The 15477-nt window shown below is 45.7% G+C and overlaps 1 protein-coding gene across 1 annotated transcript in view; it reads right to left on the bottom strand.

Annotated features, from left to right (window-relative positions):
- The window catches only part of LOC146207333 (oxysterol-binding protein-related protein 9-like), a 62131-nt gene extending 46654 nt beyond the window's left edge, over nucleotides 1-15477 (bottom strand). Inside the window, exons 1-10 of the mRNA XM_084576576.1 lie at nucleotides 15379-15477; nucleotides 14177-14239; nucleotides 12377-12455; nucleotides 11643-11728; nucleotides 10473-10571; nucleotides 9964-10038; nucleotides 9394-9444; nucleotides 5802-5898; nucleotides 4859-4999; nucleotides 826-856 (exon numbers count right to left, since the gene is read on the bottom strand). Of these exons, the coding sequence (XP_084432702.1) occupies nucleotides 826-856; nucleotides 4859-4999; nucleotides 5802-5898; nucleotides 9394-9444; nucleotides 9964-10038; nucleotides 10473-10571; nucleotides 11643-11728; nucleotides 12377-12455; nucleotides 14177-14239; nucleotides 15379-15477 (821 nt within the window). The remainder of the gene's footprint in view (nucleotides 1-825; nucleotides 857-4858; nucleotides 5000-5801; nucleotides 5899-9393; nucleotides 9445-9963; nucleotides 10039-10472; nucleotides 10572-11642; nucleotides 11729-12376; nucleotides 12456-14176; nucleotides 14240-15378) is intronic.

Raw genomic sequence — 15477 nt, 5'->3', positions numbered from 1 at the left:
TTGGTGCACGATTCGTGCACGAAAGGGCTGGTCGTAAAGTGGATTGAAAGATAAGCCCTTGTCAACTTCTAGGGGTGAGAAGGCAGATGCCGGAAGGTTGCTCCCACGAGAAGAACCAGAAATATGACTATCCAATTGATAACGGCGAATGGCTTGACAAAAAGAGTCAAGTTGCTCAGCAGTTTTCTCAACAAGGTTCAGCAAGAAAAGCAAGGTAATAATGTGCAAATAAATAATTGGCCAATATAAAAAGTCAAGAAGTAGAAGAACAACAGTTAAATGTCAGATATAATGTTGAGATATTGCAATCGTGTAGTGTAATTCGCATTTTTCCTTTAGTGACCAAAAACGGTTGTGCTGTTGAACAGCCCGATTACCTATGCTATTAGGCCCATTTCAATCCTACTGGTCTCCTATTCCACTTAGGCTCCACTCAAGTCCCAAAAGCTCTGGAGCCAGATTAAGAGTAACAGATTTCCGTACTTTAACAGCCTAGTGACAGGAACAAGTCAAAGCCCGTACTTCTAATGAATACGGAGTACAGAGCATGCAGGGCAACCTCCGGATACGGAGTGGAGTTCTCGCAGAGAGAGTGAAGTGATCAACACACTTCAGCTACTCTAACGAGGCACGAATACAAGCGGCGACAGGTGTGAGTTGCTTGCTGCCATTGTCTTTACATTCCACTTCCCAATATCGATGGCAGCTCACCAGTAGCCAACTCTCTATTTAACCAGAAGGCACTTATAACGTTAACGTGCCGCCTTATGTTTTTAGTACATCACTGCTGAAATGTGATCTGCAGAGAAGAATTGGAAAACTCACATGGACCTGGAGCTCTTGTCAGCGTGCGTCTCTGAAAAAAAAAAAAAAAGTCAGGCCAGTCTGTTTGGCGCTAAGAAATTGTCTTTTTTTTTTCTTTCTCGGTACTGCATTAGCCCAGGCACGTCACCGGTCTGCTGGAAACGAGCGCTTTAATCGCCTCGTTTCCTCCTGCCTTTCAAATATGCTACATGGAATGATGGATCCCTTTGATATTTTCTACCCGAGGTGAAGACAACTCAGAAAACGGCATACCGAGCGATGACTCACGTCTACCCAAATGCCGATGAAATGTTTTGTCACAGCAACATGGCTTTCCAAGGTGCGTAAAGAAGACCTGTCGCCAGCCTCTGTTTCCAAGGCATAGTAGACACGTGTGTTCTAAAAGCAGCGGCTTCACGTTATAAATAGCACCCCCACAGCTACGCACGTGGGTAACGTTGAGTACACTACGTCACGGGATGTCGTAATTCCTCTCAAGGATCCATTCTCGGGTGCTTTTTTATTTTGCCTTGTCTCTACAATAACTTTTACCATACAACTAGTAATAATAATTTTTCTTTGTTCTACTTTGGTGAAGAGTATGATGACGATAATATCCAGCAAGCTTACATGACTTAAAGGAAGCGGGGTAATTAATTATTGGACCGTAGAAGAAAGCTAACATGTGGAATGCCATGCGCGCAATGTTTACATTACCTTTGAATTTACGGCTCAAATTACTCTTATTTACAGTCCTTTAGCTCATTATATTATATGCGTGTGGTTTGCCCTCTCCTGTAATAATCCCGAAAGGGATTGATAGTATTTTAAAATAAATAAATACATATATCTAGGTATAACATCACAACTCATTTATCCTGCATAATTTATATTATATGTATATCACTAAAATGGTAACCTCATGATCTCGCCCTAATCTATCTTTACCACAGCATTTACTGAGCTACATCCTGCCTCATTTGCCGCTTTCAGCATACACAATACTGGGGAAAGAGAAATATATTTTAATGTTTTTTAATGTTTGACTCTGGTGCGGATAATCGGCTCAAGTCGAAGTGGGTGCCTATATCGCTCACGCCCATATCATCCAACATGTGAGTGATATGGTCTACAATAAGTGCCCACAGTATTGGACGGAGCTAGGAGCGGCTGATCTCTCGTAGTATGCGTGCGTTTTGTGAATATAGGACTCCATTCGCGTCAAGCATTAATACCTTTCAAAATATTCAAAAACATTCGCAGCATCTTCGCAGCATGTCTTGTAGGAAATGCGTGATGCATTCTAAGACCCCTCAAAAATGGTGGAGGCCGCGCTGGTTATCGGTCAGGTTTAATGCTGCCAAGTGTGCCTCTGTCTTCCCTCAAGCTTCTATTAATTCTTCGAGCAAGGCAGCGCGTATGTCCTCCCAGGGGTTGACGATATGTTACCACGGTACAACCAGCCGCTTTTCTCAGCTGAGCAACGCGCTCAATTTCTTCACCGCTTTTGGAGTCTTACATGCATCGCGCGTTCATCCGCTCCTGTTCATCATGTTGGGCAGGGCGCTTATCATCCCTCGCAGCTGTTTGACACACTCGCTTATTCTGTTCATCGGGAACACCTTCGGCCGCCATCTCACATTTGTCTGCGGCTGCAAAGCCGTCAACTCTTAGGGTGAACGCACGAGCCCGCGGCCGCTCTTTTCGAAGATCCGGTGCGTCATACCCCCTTGCGTATTGAAGCCAAGTCACAGCCCATGCAAATCACCACCTCCGGGTCCACCGTAAGCAACGGCCTTTCGAAGATAGCGAACATCTCTTCGCATGTTCACGCTAACAGTGGCAGACCCTGTATATAAAACTGGCGTTGGTGGCGTAGGTAGCCATTTCTGCGTTCTTGACTCAACCGTCTACTTTCCACGGCGTTAAGTGCACGGTTGAGCGCCCTGATCGCGGGCAGAACGAACAGTTGGAAAGATTGCCATGTGTATGTGTATGTGTTTGCGTCTGCGTTTGTGTGAGTGTAAGCAAACAGAGCGGTCATGGCAGACGCCTGTGAAGGCGCCGCACTGACGGCCAGCTGAAGAATAATGGCCGCAGAAAAGAGTCGCTTGCGAAGAGACACCCGATGCTTCTGCAACCATCCCCGCGCCGGGCCAGCGAGTCGGTTTCTGATAATTTCACGGGCGCTGGCGGTCAAGAGTTGTAGCGGTGGTCGAAGACGCCTTCACCATGCCACAAATAGAAGTGGCGAAACGACAGAGGAAGGAGCCTGTCGAGGAAAACTTTGAGGGAGAGAGCGACTTTGAAGCGAGCCGATCGACGCAGGAGGAAAAAAGGAGACGGGCTACGGGTGCCGTGACGAGAGGCCGCACCCTGGCAGAGAAGTGTTACAATGTGTATATAGCTGACCTGTAAATAAATTCTGTATTTTGCAATTAGAGTGAATGGTCCATGTAATCGGGAGAGGAGTGAAATTTAAAAAAGGGAAAAGATGAACCCTTTGCATATTTAACTCACGGCCTTGACGGCAGCATGACAATCAACAGAAAATTTTGCAGAACGAACTGATTCGGCGATTTTACTACGAGTTCTCCGTTATGGCAGACTTCGCCACGCAGTTTAAAAACGCTTTTAAAGCGATGGCGTAAACACCCCGTTCTGTAGAAAATCCCATGCCGACGTTGTGCGTAAAAATCCATGGTCATCGCTCTGACAGCTGGTATAGGTGGAAGCTGACATGGCCTGGACACTTTGGGGTTGTAGGGTTGCGCGACGTCAGGCGACCACGTGACATGGTCAATTTGGCAGACTCTGCCAGCTCGGGCTTCTCAGTTCAGATGGGAGGCTGAGGGGAATGAAACCTTCCAGGAATCCTCCATTCTGAGTCAGACATGCTACCTTTAGAGCACACAGGCACGTTTTTACGGTTTCGTATTTGGGCTTTATTTATTAGGGGCAAAAATCGACGATTGGAGATTGAGAGGGTGGAGAAGTGCGTGTACGCGAACGAGGATTCGCAAAGGGAGCTGCAGACGGGTGCCATTACCGTTGTCGCGTCATGCCCTTAATGGCGGAGCTTAAGTGTGCTTTCGTAAAATAACCAGATACGAAATGAATAGGTTTCTATGGAAGCTTGCAAGGGGACTGACTATTGCTATATGTTATGCCCATAATATTGTTATGCATTGTTTATTTATATCGAGGATCGACTGTAGGTTTAAGGAAAACAATGGCAGCATGCATTTAAGTGGAAAACAAAATTGGGTTTAACGAAAGGAAAGGTGCTAGGATCGTTAATATTATAAGGCGACAATCTTTTTCCCCTGGCATCTCAACCCTGTAGTGGAGGAAGGGATTAACGAGGGAGCGAACAAAGGCATCGTAATGGGGAGTTCCAGAATAGTTTCGACCACGGGGCTTTTAACGTGCGGTGTGATCACACAGCACATGGGCGCTGCGGCAGTGCCGTGAAGGGAAGGAAGTGGGTAAAAGAGGAGATTAAAAAAAATATGGTGGGAACGTTTGTTACCCTAGCTGTTGTAGAATTTCTGCGATTTACGTAATCAGCGTAATCCCTGCAAATTATATTTACCCTTTTACCGGTTTCGCTTTTGCTCTCACTGTTATCGGCACTGAGATGTTGCACCAAGGAAGCTGGAAACATTTACGTAACTAATATTGTTACCGGCGGAGCGTTCTGCGCTCGTGGCGGCGGTCTCGAATAGCAGCAACGAGGAGTAGGCACTCTCCGAACCGGCCGAGGAATCGTCGGTCGGCGCCACCGCTGCCATTCGGGGGCTCGGGACGCGGCACTCGGGCGTCGTCGAACGGCCAGCCACCGGTTCTGCGGTTCCGCGCAGGTCGAGTCCAAGTATTAGCTACAGACACAGCCGGTGTATCGGCCGTAAAGGCCTGTGGTTCAGAGAAACGCTATCAATCCCTCCGTTAGGTTTTCGATAAAAACAGGTACAATCCTGAAAAGGCCGATGTTAAGGCCATGGATGGAGTTAGGGCTGTCCTCCTCTGTTTCGGTTTGTCACTCCGGACGCACCGAAGCCGTGGTCGAAGGTCAGCATCGGGCGGTGGCGCATGCGGTGGCATCTCCGTGCGGCCGGCTGCAGTAGTGCGGCGCCCTCTGGAGTCGGTTCCGGATTGCGACGCAGAAGCGTCGAGAGCGGGTCCACTGCCAACCCTGCGCGGCCAGTGAAAAGACAAGGCCTTTGATATGCTTTTGCAGCCTTCGATCAGAGGAAAATTGTAATGTGTCCATATTTAAAATCCTCAGAAAGAAATTCGCCTCGTAATTGGCTAACTACACATAGTTCAGTCTTAATATAAGGTACAATTTTTAAGTAGCTTGCTCCACTCACTGCTTAGGGGGCCCATTAGGACTTGGTGTAACTGAAGGAAATGCTCTTTTTAGCTCCTTGAGGCAGTGGCTCATTGTTGTCGTTACACCGCCACCGCCACCTGCTCAACTGATGGAAATGCATTGTGGTGATTCTGCGGTAGACTCAGTCAGCCGGAGAGAGTCGCACTGAAGATTTGCGTTGCGATAGTGTATTTGCACGTGCAGGCCACTGAGTGCGTTAGACAAAAGGAATCACCTGCACATTCGACATGGAATTTATGGCTATATGCAAGGAGTGCACGAGTGCGCCCCCAAGGAAGAACGGGAAGAAAGTGTTTTGTGCATAATCTCGAAGCCAACAGATGGCCACTTGTGGATTCTTCTCTATGGCAGTTTATTTCGCCACAGTTGTTTACGATCCGCAGGTCTTGTTAAAATTCTGTTCACTCTCTTTAGGGTCAAGTTTCATTGACTTTATTTTGGTCGCCATTTATTGGCTCTCGTTAGACTTGCTCGATTTTTTCGATTGTACTGGCTTTGCTTAGACAAGATGTGCAGAGAATGCATTATGATGCGCTTCCCGTTCTTCCGATAGCCGCAGTGCTAATCGAGACTGGCCCCCTCTTCTCCCGCCTTGACTCACCGGCCGCCTGCGTCCTCAGCAAGCTCATCATGGTGGCAGCTTTCTTTCGTGGATGCATCGTGTCCAGCTGCGCCACGAGCCCAGGAAGGATAATTTCCTGCAGCATATTTGTGCCTTGCTCTCATCTATACCAAACGCAATAGTCGCGCCACCTGTGAACAGTTCACTACTACTGTGTTGCCATTGTTACTGCCCGCGTCACAGTCTAGCGCGATTTGAAGGTTATCGCGCGAGAGTCGACCGAGAACGTGAGTATCTTCTGCCGTGGCGACGTAGGTATCAGGCAAGCTTCCCTCACTTTTCTTGCTCTTTCTTAAGCGGCCGCCACTCTCTTCTGAGTTAGTAGTTTTGTAATTTTTTCTTTTTTATTTGAAATATTTCCCCCAATTCTGTTATCACCAGAGATGGTAAGAGGTAATCAAGTGCGCACTTTATTGCAGCAAAGGAAAATCTTAGAATAGAAGAAAAGGTGGTGTGTTTGTCGCGGGGGGAGGGGGGGATGGTTCTAGCATGGAACAGCGAAGGAGGGAGAGAAGAATACGAAATCGTGATTTTCCCTGCTGTGAAAACAGCTGCTAGGCGCCTGGAACGCTAGGCTGGCCGACGCTCGCGTGATAACCTTCAAATTGCGCCACATGGTACCACGGCATTTTTGTGTACAGGACGTTTTGGCGAACACTTTAAAAAAATCGCAAGAGCAAGAAGTGCAAAATATAAAAGAAAGAAACATTTGCGGTAACCTCAGCCTCGTCGGACACAATTAAGCACCAAACTGTTCCATTTAGACAGTTAATTAATTAAAGCATGGTAATCAACTTTTTATTTAATGCATTTTGGTAGTCAGTGTCAATGAGGGATTCGAAGCCGTGAACAAGCGACGCTGTATGAGTTTTTGAAACGAAGAGGGAAAGCCTCGCAGCGCGAGGAAATCAGGCGTTTTTTCATGCACACGAAACCAAGACAGCGTGCATTGGTCGCGCAGGAAGCTCTCTGCTGACGGGACATCCACAGCTGACGTGTTCCAGTGACTACGGTGCCAATTCGAACTGACTCCTTTACTGTAACGCGTCATACAAATTATTTCGTTCCGTCGCTGGAAATAAATTATGGGCGACACTTAAGCTTCGCGTTTAAGGGGATGATGCGCTAGCGTAGGCGACTACCGAACATATAAAACCCCATAAGAACGCGCCTGCGTGGCTTTAGGGTAACCGGCCTGACTCAGAATGCAAGGGTCCTGCCAGGCTGATTCTGAAATATCACCATCCCATATCAAAGAAGAGCCCCGAGTTGGCAGCTCCTGCCGAACGCAACGCCAGGCAACCCTATCTCCATTCAGTGCTTGGCCATGTCAGCTGCCAGCTACCAGCTGCCAACACCATTCTCCTGATTTTACACTCACAACGCCTACCCCGACAACGACGCCGTCAATGCCTACGCCGTTATTATTATTTTCTTTTTGTGAACGGGGCTTTAGAGCGATCGTGTTAAAATATCGCTTCGTAATCGGAAGTTCTGCTCTTTTTCTTCAAGAAAGCTGCGGAACAAAATATCATACAGGCTGTTGGGCACCTAAAGATAAACTGGGAACGCAGCGGCACCACAGGACTTCGCGAAGCGTTACGTCGACAGCCGGAAAGAATCGGTAGAAGAATAACATACGTTGTAATTGGGACCGCCTGTTCGCAAAGGCACTCGACGAGAGCGGTTATCAATCAATCAATCAATCAATCAATCAATCAATCAATCAATCAATCAATCAATCAATCAATCAATCAATCAATCAATCAATCAATCAATCAATCAATCAATCAATCAATCAATCAATCAATCAATCAATCAATCAATCAATCAATCAATCAATCAATCAATCAATCAATAATTCAATCAATCAATCAATCAATCAATCAATCAATCAATCAATCAATCAATCAATCTACCAATCAATCAACTAATCAACCAATTAATTAAGCAATCAATTAAATTATTATTTACTATAATTAATTAAATGATTAATGCAAACACACTGCTGACCTTGCATTTGAGGTCGTTGCTGGAAAGGGGCACAATATACATTGAAACATACACATTTTAAGTAGGCGCGCCCAAAATCAACCAGTACAATATATGTGCCTATTGTGTCTATTATACGAGTGAAAAACAATCACGTGTAAGTGGTATGTTCCAAGATTTAGGACATGTACACGCACCCGCATACTTACAAAAGAGACGGCAACTAATAACGAAAGCGGACACGCGTGCCCAGTTTCCCGCTAATTGTGAAACAGCGGTAAATACGCGACACAAAAATGCATGCAGTTCGAATTGGGCGCTACAGTCACTTTTGAACGGGTCATCGGCTGATGTCGCGTCTGCACCGAGCTTCTCAGGCTCAGTTCTGATTTTGTGCGGAAAAAGCGCTGAAATTCCTCTTTTGCAGGGCTTTAGACAATTAGTTTCTCAAGGTTTCAAAAATAGACACGGCACCATCTTGTCCACGGCTTCTATCTCCCTGTTGGCACTAACAACCGTACTGCGTTAGCTAAAATTAATACATTTTAGTGAATTTGCTGTATGATTAGGAGAGCTTTGCACGAAATTATGTCCACTATGGCTATCAGTTTGTTACAGCAAATCTTTTTTTTTTCTATTTTCTATTTCTAGAAGTGTTCGCTCAAGCAACGGGTATAAATGACGAGAAAATTGACATAGAAAAAGAACAATGCATTTTGACGTTTCGTCTGGGTTCGAGTCTTTCTATAGAACGTTCTTTTTTTTCTGATGACACGTCAAAATACATTGCTCTTATACTGCGTTCGACTTTTTTTCCCGTCTACTATTCAAAGCGCACAAATATGCCGGGTTACTACGGCCCTGTTAACATGGATTTCTTTAATGATGAGGTTTTACCGTGACCAGTTTTAATGTATTTGGACCTTGATGTTAAGGGAGCTCGCTGTCTGTAAAATTGATGAGGTCAAAATACACTGAACCTATTGGACCTCGTGTATTTTTGTAGGATTACCATTAGAGACGGCACCAAGTTCTATCTGGACATTTTCTTGATCGCAAAGGCACGACCTATTTGAACCATGAAACAAAAATCTTCGACGCCCGAGTTCACTGCGCTCACTCTATTAGGTAGTTTGTATCTGATCAAGGCAGTAGTTGCCCCAAGGATTTTTTTTTTCCTTTCATCACTGTACAATAAATATTCAGAAACAAAGTAGAAATACATATACGGGTGCCATAGTTTACTAAGCTTGTGTAAATACGGCTTTACGCGATGTTCATAGTGGTCACACGAGTGCACTGCAGCAAGCAACACGATTAGCTAAACTGGAGATAATGTTATGATCGGGCGTTGTAATTCAAATTTTGAAAGTGATAAATCTTTAATTATTTATATTCACTTATAACGCCACAATAACAACGTTTCAAAAAACGACGTTAACACGTTAAGCTTAAATAAAGAAACAAAACGGGCAAAGTTATTTTTGAGTGCGATTCAATTTTCTCTTCTTCGCTGAATTAGTGTAAGTTCATGCATGTTTTCTCCATTCCCTGCATTAAGGATTGAGGGATTGCTCACCTTCAGGTTTTCCAACAAAGCCATAGTAGCACGAGCAGTTGTGAGAAAAGCCTGCGCAAAAATACTGAAGCTGAAAAGACGCGCTGTACATACTGAGAATGAAGTTGGTCGATTCGCTACACATGATTTTCTGGAGGAAAACGAGGTGTTTAGTCCATAAAAAATGTCCTTTAACTCTCTGAGACACGAATATAGAAAGCGCGGTCTACTTTGCTATTGACAATTGTCTATCATTTACTCGCATTAAAAATGCTGACAATGAAGTTTTGTTAATTGAGTCCCGGGAAAGATTTGGAAGACGAAATTTATGCCATAAGCGCTCTGTTGGGCTATATTATATATATATATATATATATATATATATATATATATATATAGTAACTCCTGTACACAGTTACAAGCCTGTACACAGTTACAAAATAACAAAAGTGACAGGCTAATAAATAATGCCCTTGCGCGGCACCTACTATATTCCGCTTAGTACCTTGCAGGATACCGCACAAGCGTTTTTTTTTTTTTCGTTCTTTTTTTTTTTTTTTTTTTTTTTTTTTTTTGCGACGGAATACCAACCAGCAAGTCTCGTATCACACCCGGCCAGCGCGTTCGCTGGCCGGCATCTTCGGTGGACCACCGCCTGTCCAGTTCCTGCAAGAAATAAAAAAGATATTGCTCACCCAAGTGCGCCGCTGCGAAGGTCCTCTACTGCCTGTTGAAGCCAAGACAGCTGCATTTAATGCTGCTCCTTGGGCTCTTGTAACTGTTCAGAATTGACCAGCTTGCACACTCATTACGAAGGGCTATTAAGGAGAAGATGTTACGGATGCGCCAATAGATGACCACGCCAAGCAGTAGTAAGTGCAGAACACCAGTGTTTAGAGGAGCGCACTATTCAAAATATCGGCACTACAGTGGAGTCTAGTTCTTTCGTGGCTAAGGTGAGAAGTTTGCTCGAACGATGTATACATGTCGACGCGCAGTCTACGCGAATTATGATGGGGATTTTGGTGTCCGCCCGCTGTCCGTATAAAATAAAAAATAATAACCATACAGCGGCCAGATCGACTGATTCGGGCACCCACCTGCAAGCTGCACGCCAGCTCTTCGTAGAGGAGACCGGCGTCCTGCAGCTTGGCATTTACCAGTGCCAAGGTAGGCCCGATGTAGCGCCTGTCCCAGATCTGCAATGGCATACGCCGCGAAGGTCGACGAGGGCGAGCAGTTTACGCAGCGGAGACTCTATAAGGGACGTTTTGCAATGTTTTGGCACCGGTAGCGGATGTAACAGACGCCGTACCGGGAGTCGCCAACGTAACTGGGTTGACGATTTTCACTTCCCCCGCCCCTTGATGACTGAAACATTTGCCTCGGCGGCGCGAAGAGGGTGTAGAAGCCCTTCGTAAGCTTATGCACTGAGGGCGAAAAGGCACTGAACTGTTCTTTTTCGTACAAGTTTAAGAATGATTTACTGCTCAGATGAAGCGACACTCTGCGAATCCCACTGCTCATTAGGCACAGTCAAAAGCGCTCAGGTTTTCATAGAAAGCTCATGCGTATAGACATGGTGTGCACGTTTAGTGCGCTTTTATGCTAAATTTGTAAATTTAACCATACATGAGTTAATACCATCGCCACCCTCCTCATTACGTCCATTGTGAGACTAAAGCGATCTCCATTCACATACTGTCTTGTTTTCAGCCCAGGGAGGATTCTACTGGAATTCGCTTCCGCTTTCGCCTAGCGTTTTCAGAGGCTGTATCTGCATTTTTCTTGAGACATCATCATTGGAGGATTATATACCTTCTTCTCAAAACATTTAAGGCGCAAGCAAATTTCACTCAATTTCAGTTAATTTCAGAACTTTCAGAATAAGCAGTTTGTATTTTTGTGCCATCGAGAAAAAAAAAGAATGATAGATCTTATTTGCTCAGACCGCATAATTTTAGCGATGGTTGTGTAACATAACCGTCTCAACTCCGGTACAAAACTTGCGGACTCAATCAGCATGCAATAGCTTAAAAAAAAAAAAGGCACATAAACACAAATAAAAAAAAAACGAAGAATACTATACATTATTTTCATTTATTTTTAACTATACTGTAAGCTGCGCTCATAGATTTTTGGCAAATTTCGCATTGATAGCTCTTGTTACTGCTACACAACCAACATTTGAAAACCATTTTCAGTCTCACCGCACCTTAGTTGACTCTTTTTCTATTTAAAATGAGCCCGAGCCGAATTGGTGTACTCACGTGGTAAGCCCGGCGGCAGACCATCTGTCGGAGCACGGCCTCCTCCAGCTCCATCACCCACGAGTCACGTTCATCCTCACTGGGAGCTGCGTTCGAGGTGCTCATCCGACTCGCGGCCGCCGACGGCAGCCGTCCATCTTTGTTCTCGCATGCATGCCGGCGTCTCTTAGTGCCCATTTTCACGGTTCATTTCATTGCACTGAACGAACATTGTACACTGCGCATGATGCAAGGCTACACCGTATGCCGAGCCGAGGCAATCAAAGGGAGAGATGTGTGCAGCGCATGTTCACAGTTTTTTCATATGCTGCTGAATATACCGCCACTTATATGGCGAACGGTGTAGCTTCGTGCCCGCACAGCGGTTTCTTCTCGTGGCAAGCTCCTTATAGCCGAGAAAGTTAGCCAGAACGGTACTCCACGTAAGACAGACAATTAATATGGGGGACACGCTCCCAGATGAAATATAAAAAATGCCATTCCACCTATTTTAAGATATGTATACGTGGATCGCAGTTCCAGTTATATAAGTGGAAGATCCCTTGCTTCAAGACATGCCAATATCATCAAAAGTCTGCTTTCCTTCCCGGCAGGGGATTAGCCTCGACGTTTGCCCATTAGGAAAAGCTACAAAAAAAAAAAAAGAATCCCTAAGAAGCGCTTGCAGCAGAATCGACATCGGTGCGCGGCTGTACGCGGCCTGGTCGGGAACTACGCTGCAGCCACCCGCTCACCTTGAAAACGGTATTCCTGGCCTTCGGAGACGATGGAGAAACCAGTGGGCTCCCTGGGGTCCTTCGTCACAATAGCGCCCTGTGCGCGCCATGACACTCCAATCATCAGAGGCGTAGGGAAGTTGTCAAGGGTATATTCGGTACATTCATACCCCCAGGAAGCTACTTTAAACACAGCCGGGCTATTTCTGCTCAAAGGTGCACACACACTATATATATATATATATATATATATATATATATATATATATATATATATATATATAGAGAGAGAGAGAGAGAGAGGTGTGTGCTCAGGAAGAAATCTCGGTGTTAATAAGCTTATACTGTGAGGGGCCTCACAATACCTCAGGATCTCCACACCCTTCAAATCGCGTCGAGGAAGATCTCAGCTTTTCTTATTAAAAACCCAATTACCTCTTCACCCTACCTATTTAAATTTCTTTTTTTTTTTTTTGCAATACAAAGACAGTGAAGATTTCGTCAACATCTTCCACCATATATAGCGGTGATAAGGGCAATAGTGAACTCGAGTACGCGTGTTTTTTGAGGCGCCCGCATCGTCTGCTGTAGACTGCGTCAAAGTAGTAAGTATTTTACGGTCATCACTCGTCTCCAGATTGCACATGTTTCAGTTTCCCGCAATCTAAATCTACAGTCGGGTACAGCTCAAGGATGGAGTAGCGTATGAAGTATAAAGAAGGTTCTCCAGTCAGCGGCATCGACCCATTGCCATGACGTGTAGCGTGTCACGATGTTCCGGCCGCCGAAGATGACGACACGGCCTAAATGTTCGTCAAACGCGAGTTGATCAGATTCACCGAATGTTGGCGGTGCGCTCTCCCCCTCCCGCCTGGCTGCGTGGGTCCTGTCAAAAATATCTGCGGATACCTGTCATCGAATTTCATCTGAGATTATTCCTCACAACATCACAGTCCACCGAATTTACCTTTCTGGCCGCCTGCGATGGCACGCTACCACGCGCAAGGTTGCTGGCAGCGATGTCGTGACAGCAGGTCGACATGACAAGCTGGAGGAGGGCTTTATTTCAAGTGTGCGCCGTACAGACGTTACTTTGCAAGCTGCTGTGCTGTTCCCCTTTCAAAATGTCGCTGCATTGTAGTAAGGCACAAATGCGGTCTACCTGGTCGCTATAGCTTGCTAATATAATGTTCGGTCCTCATGTTCGTACTTCTGGCTTTGCCTGACGGGCTGGCAACATGCACGTAATTACGGCTGCAATAATATGAAACGCAGTTCCCCGTTTTGAGCATATTCTTTCGAAGTACGAACATGAAACGAGCATGAAGGCTTCGCGCTTTTATTTATAAACTCAATAATATTTGTTAGGGTAGGCGTTATGTTCAACCTCTTTTTGTTACTTAGTTGAGGGATAAAAGGAGTGTTATCCTCGAAGTGCTCCCTGCATTACTATGACCGTGACATGACACTATAGTGTCATGTAGCCGCTACACTATAGTGTATACTATAGTGACTATAATGTAAACAGTGCCCAACGCGGATTTATTAACGATTGATGTTTTTCTGAATTGCATGGGGAAAAAAATGACACGATAGGAAAAAAAAATGCACGGACGTCGAATCGAGGCTGCAACATTTCCTAGCGAAAGTAGTTATACCTTCACTACGTCCTGGTCGCAATAGCGACATTCGACTCTGTATTCGGGCACACGTTATAGCTGCGCTGCTTGCACGTCATTTTAGGCCTAAACGCGTAAGTTCTTGAACCGACTAGCGTACTGCTGCTTGGGCGAAGCAGCAGTACGAAGCAGCACTCACCAGGAGATTAATTCCGCTGAGTTTCGCCAGCAGGCCGAACCGTTGGCGCCTTTGCTCATGCGACTGCACGGGAAAAAGAACACCGCGAGATCAAGTTGCTGCTGCCGCAAAGCGCAGTCAGGGCTGCAGTGTCACAGATTTGCCAAGATAGTGCGCTCATATAAGTGGCGGTTAATTACGGAAAGGTTAGCTTCCCGCGTGCAACCTATTCGGCGGGGAAAACTGCGAAGACGTCCGCTGAGACCTCGATTCCGCCGAAGACTCCAGCCGAAAGGCGCACTTTCCTTACTCTCAATCGAGCCTTGCAATGCGAGACTTCCCTAGTCGGTCATTCCTAGTCTTCCAAGCCTCGACTCTTAAATTAGTTTATCTCTATATAAAAACTGCTTTTCAGATTCATGTGCTGTGCATTATATTTCGCCATTGAAACTGCGTTTGTTATGAACGAGATACGCATGCGTAAGCAAACATATTTACACCGGAGTTCATGTTTTATTGTCCGCTCACCACCTATTCGACGGGGAGAATTATTGAGACAGCTGCATCTGGCGGCTTTGAGCTACTCTGACAGGGACGATGTTTTGCTGACTGTTGCAATCTGTCGTCAAAAAATCAGCTATCCCGCCAAGAGCTTGACTGGCTGAATAGAACGCTAGGGTATTCAATATGCATGCGTAGAAGGTAGCAGCTTTTTAAAATTGCATCAGATTATTGGTTTGGTTTACCGGGCTTAACGTCCCAAAGCGGCTCATGCTACGAGAGACGCCGTAGTGGAGGGCTCTGGTAATTTCGACCACCTGGGGTTCTTTAACGTGCACTGACAACGCACAGCACACGGGCGCCTTGCTTTTCGCCTTGATGGAAAAGCGGCCGCCGCGGCCGGGATTCGATTCCGCATCCTTGGGCACAGTAGTCGAGCGCCGTAACCACTGCACCACCACGGCAGGTTGCTAATTTAATGGAATGCATTTTCTTTATTCATATTTATGGCAACATATCGCTATTCAACCCCATCAGTAAAAGACACTTCAAGCCATTGTTAGCTGTTCATTTTTGAGAAATAGAAATCGTTCAGGTCTTCCTAATGGTTAATCACATATCAAGTAATTATATACCGCGTGCTGCTGAGATAACGTTGCATAATTTGGGGGGTCGGACGCGTCCCTGAAGCCTCGGCCATGGCGGGTGACGTGTGTGCTCACCTTAAACCGGTAAAGCATGCCGCTCTTGTCGTCAAGCACCACCCAGCAAAGGTGCCAACCACTGACTGTGTTGGTCCACACGCTGAGCGGTCCTTCCAT

The sequence above is a fragment of the Amblyomma maculatum genome, chromosome 1 (assembly GCF_055883805.1).
Source record: "Amblyomma maculatum isolate TAMU_Amacu chromosome 1, ASM5588380v1, whole genome shotgun sequence".
Classification (NCBI taxonomy): domain Eukaryota; kingdom Metazoa; phylum Arthropoda; class Arachnida; order Ixodida; family Ixodidae; genus Amblyomma; species Amblyomma maculatum.
The sequence above is the reverse complement of the archived record's forward strand: the minus strand, read 5'-3'. Positions and strand labels throughout refer to the sequence as shown.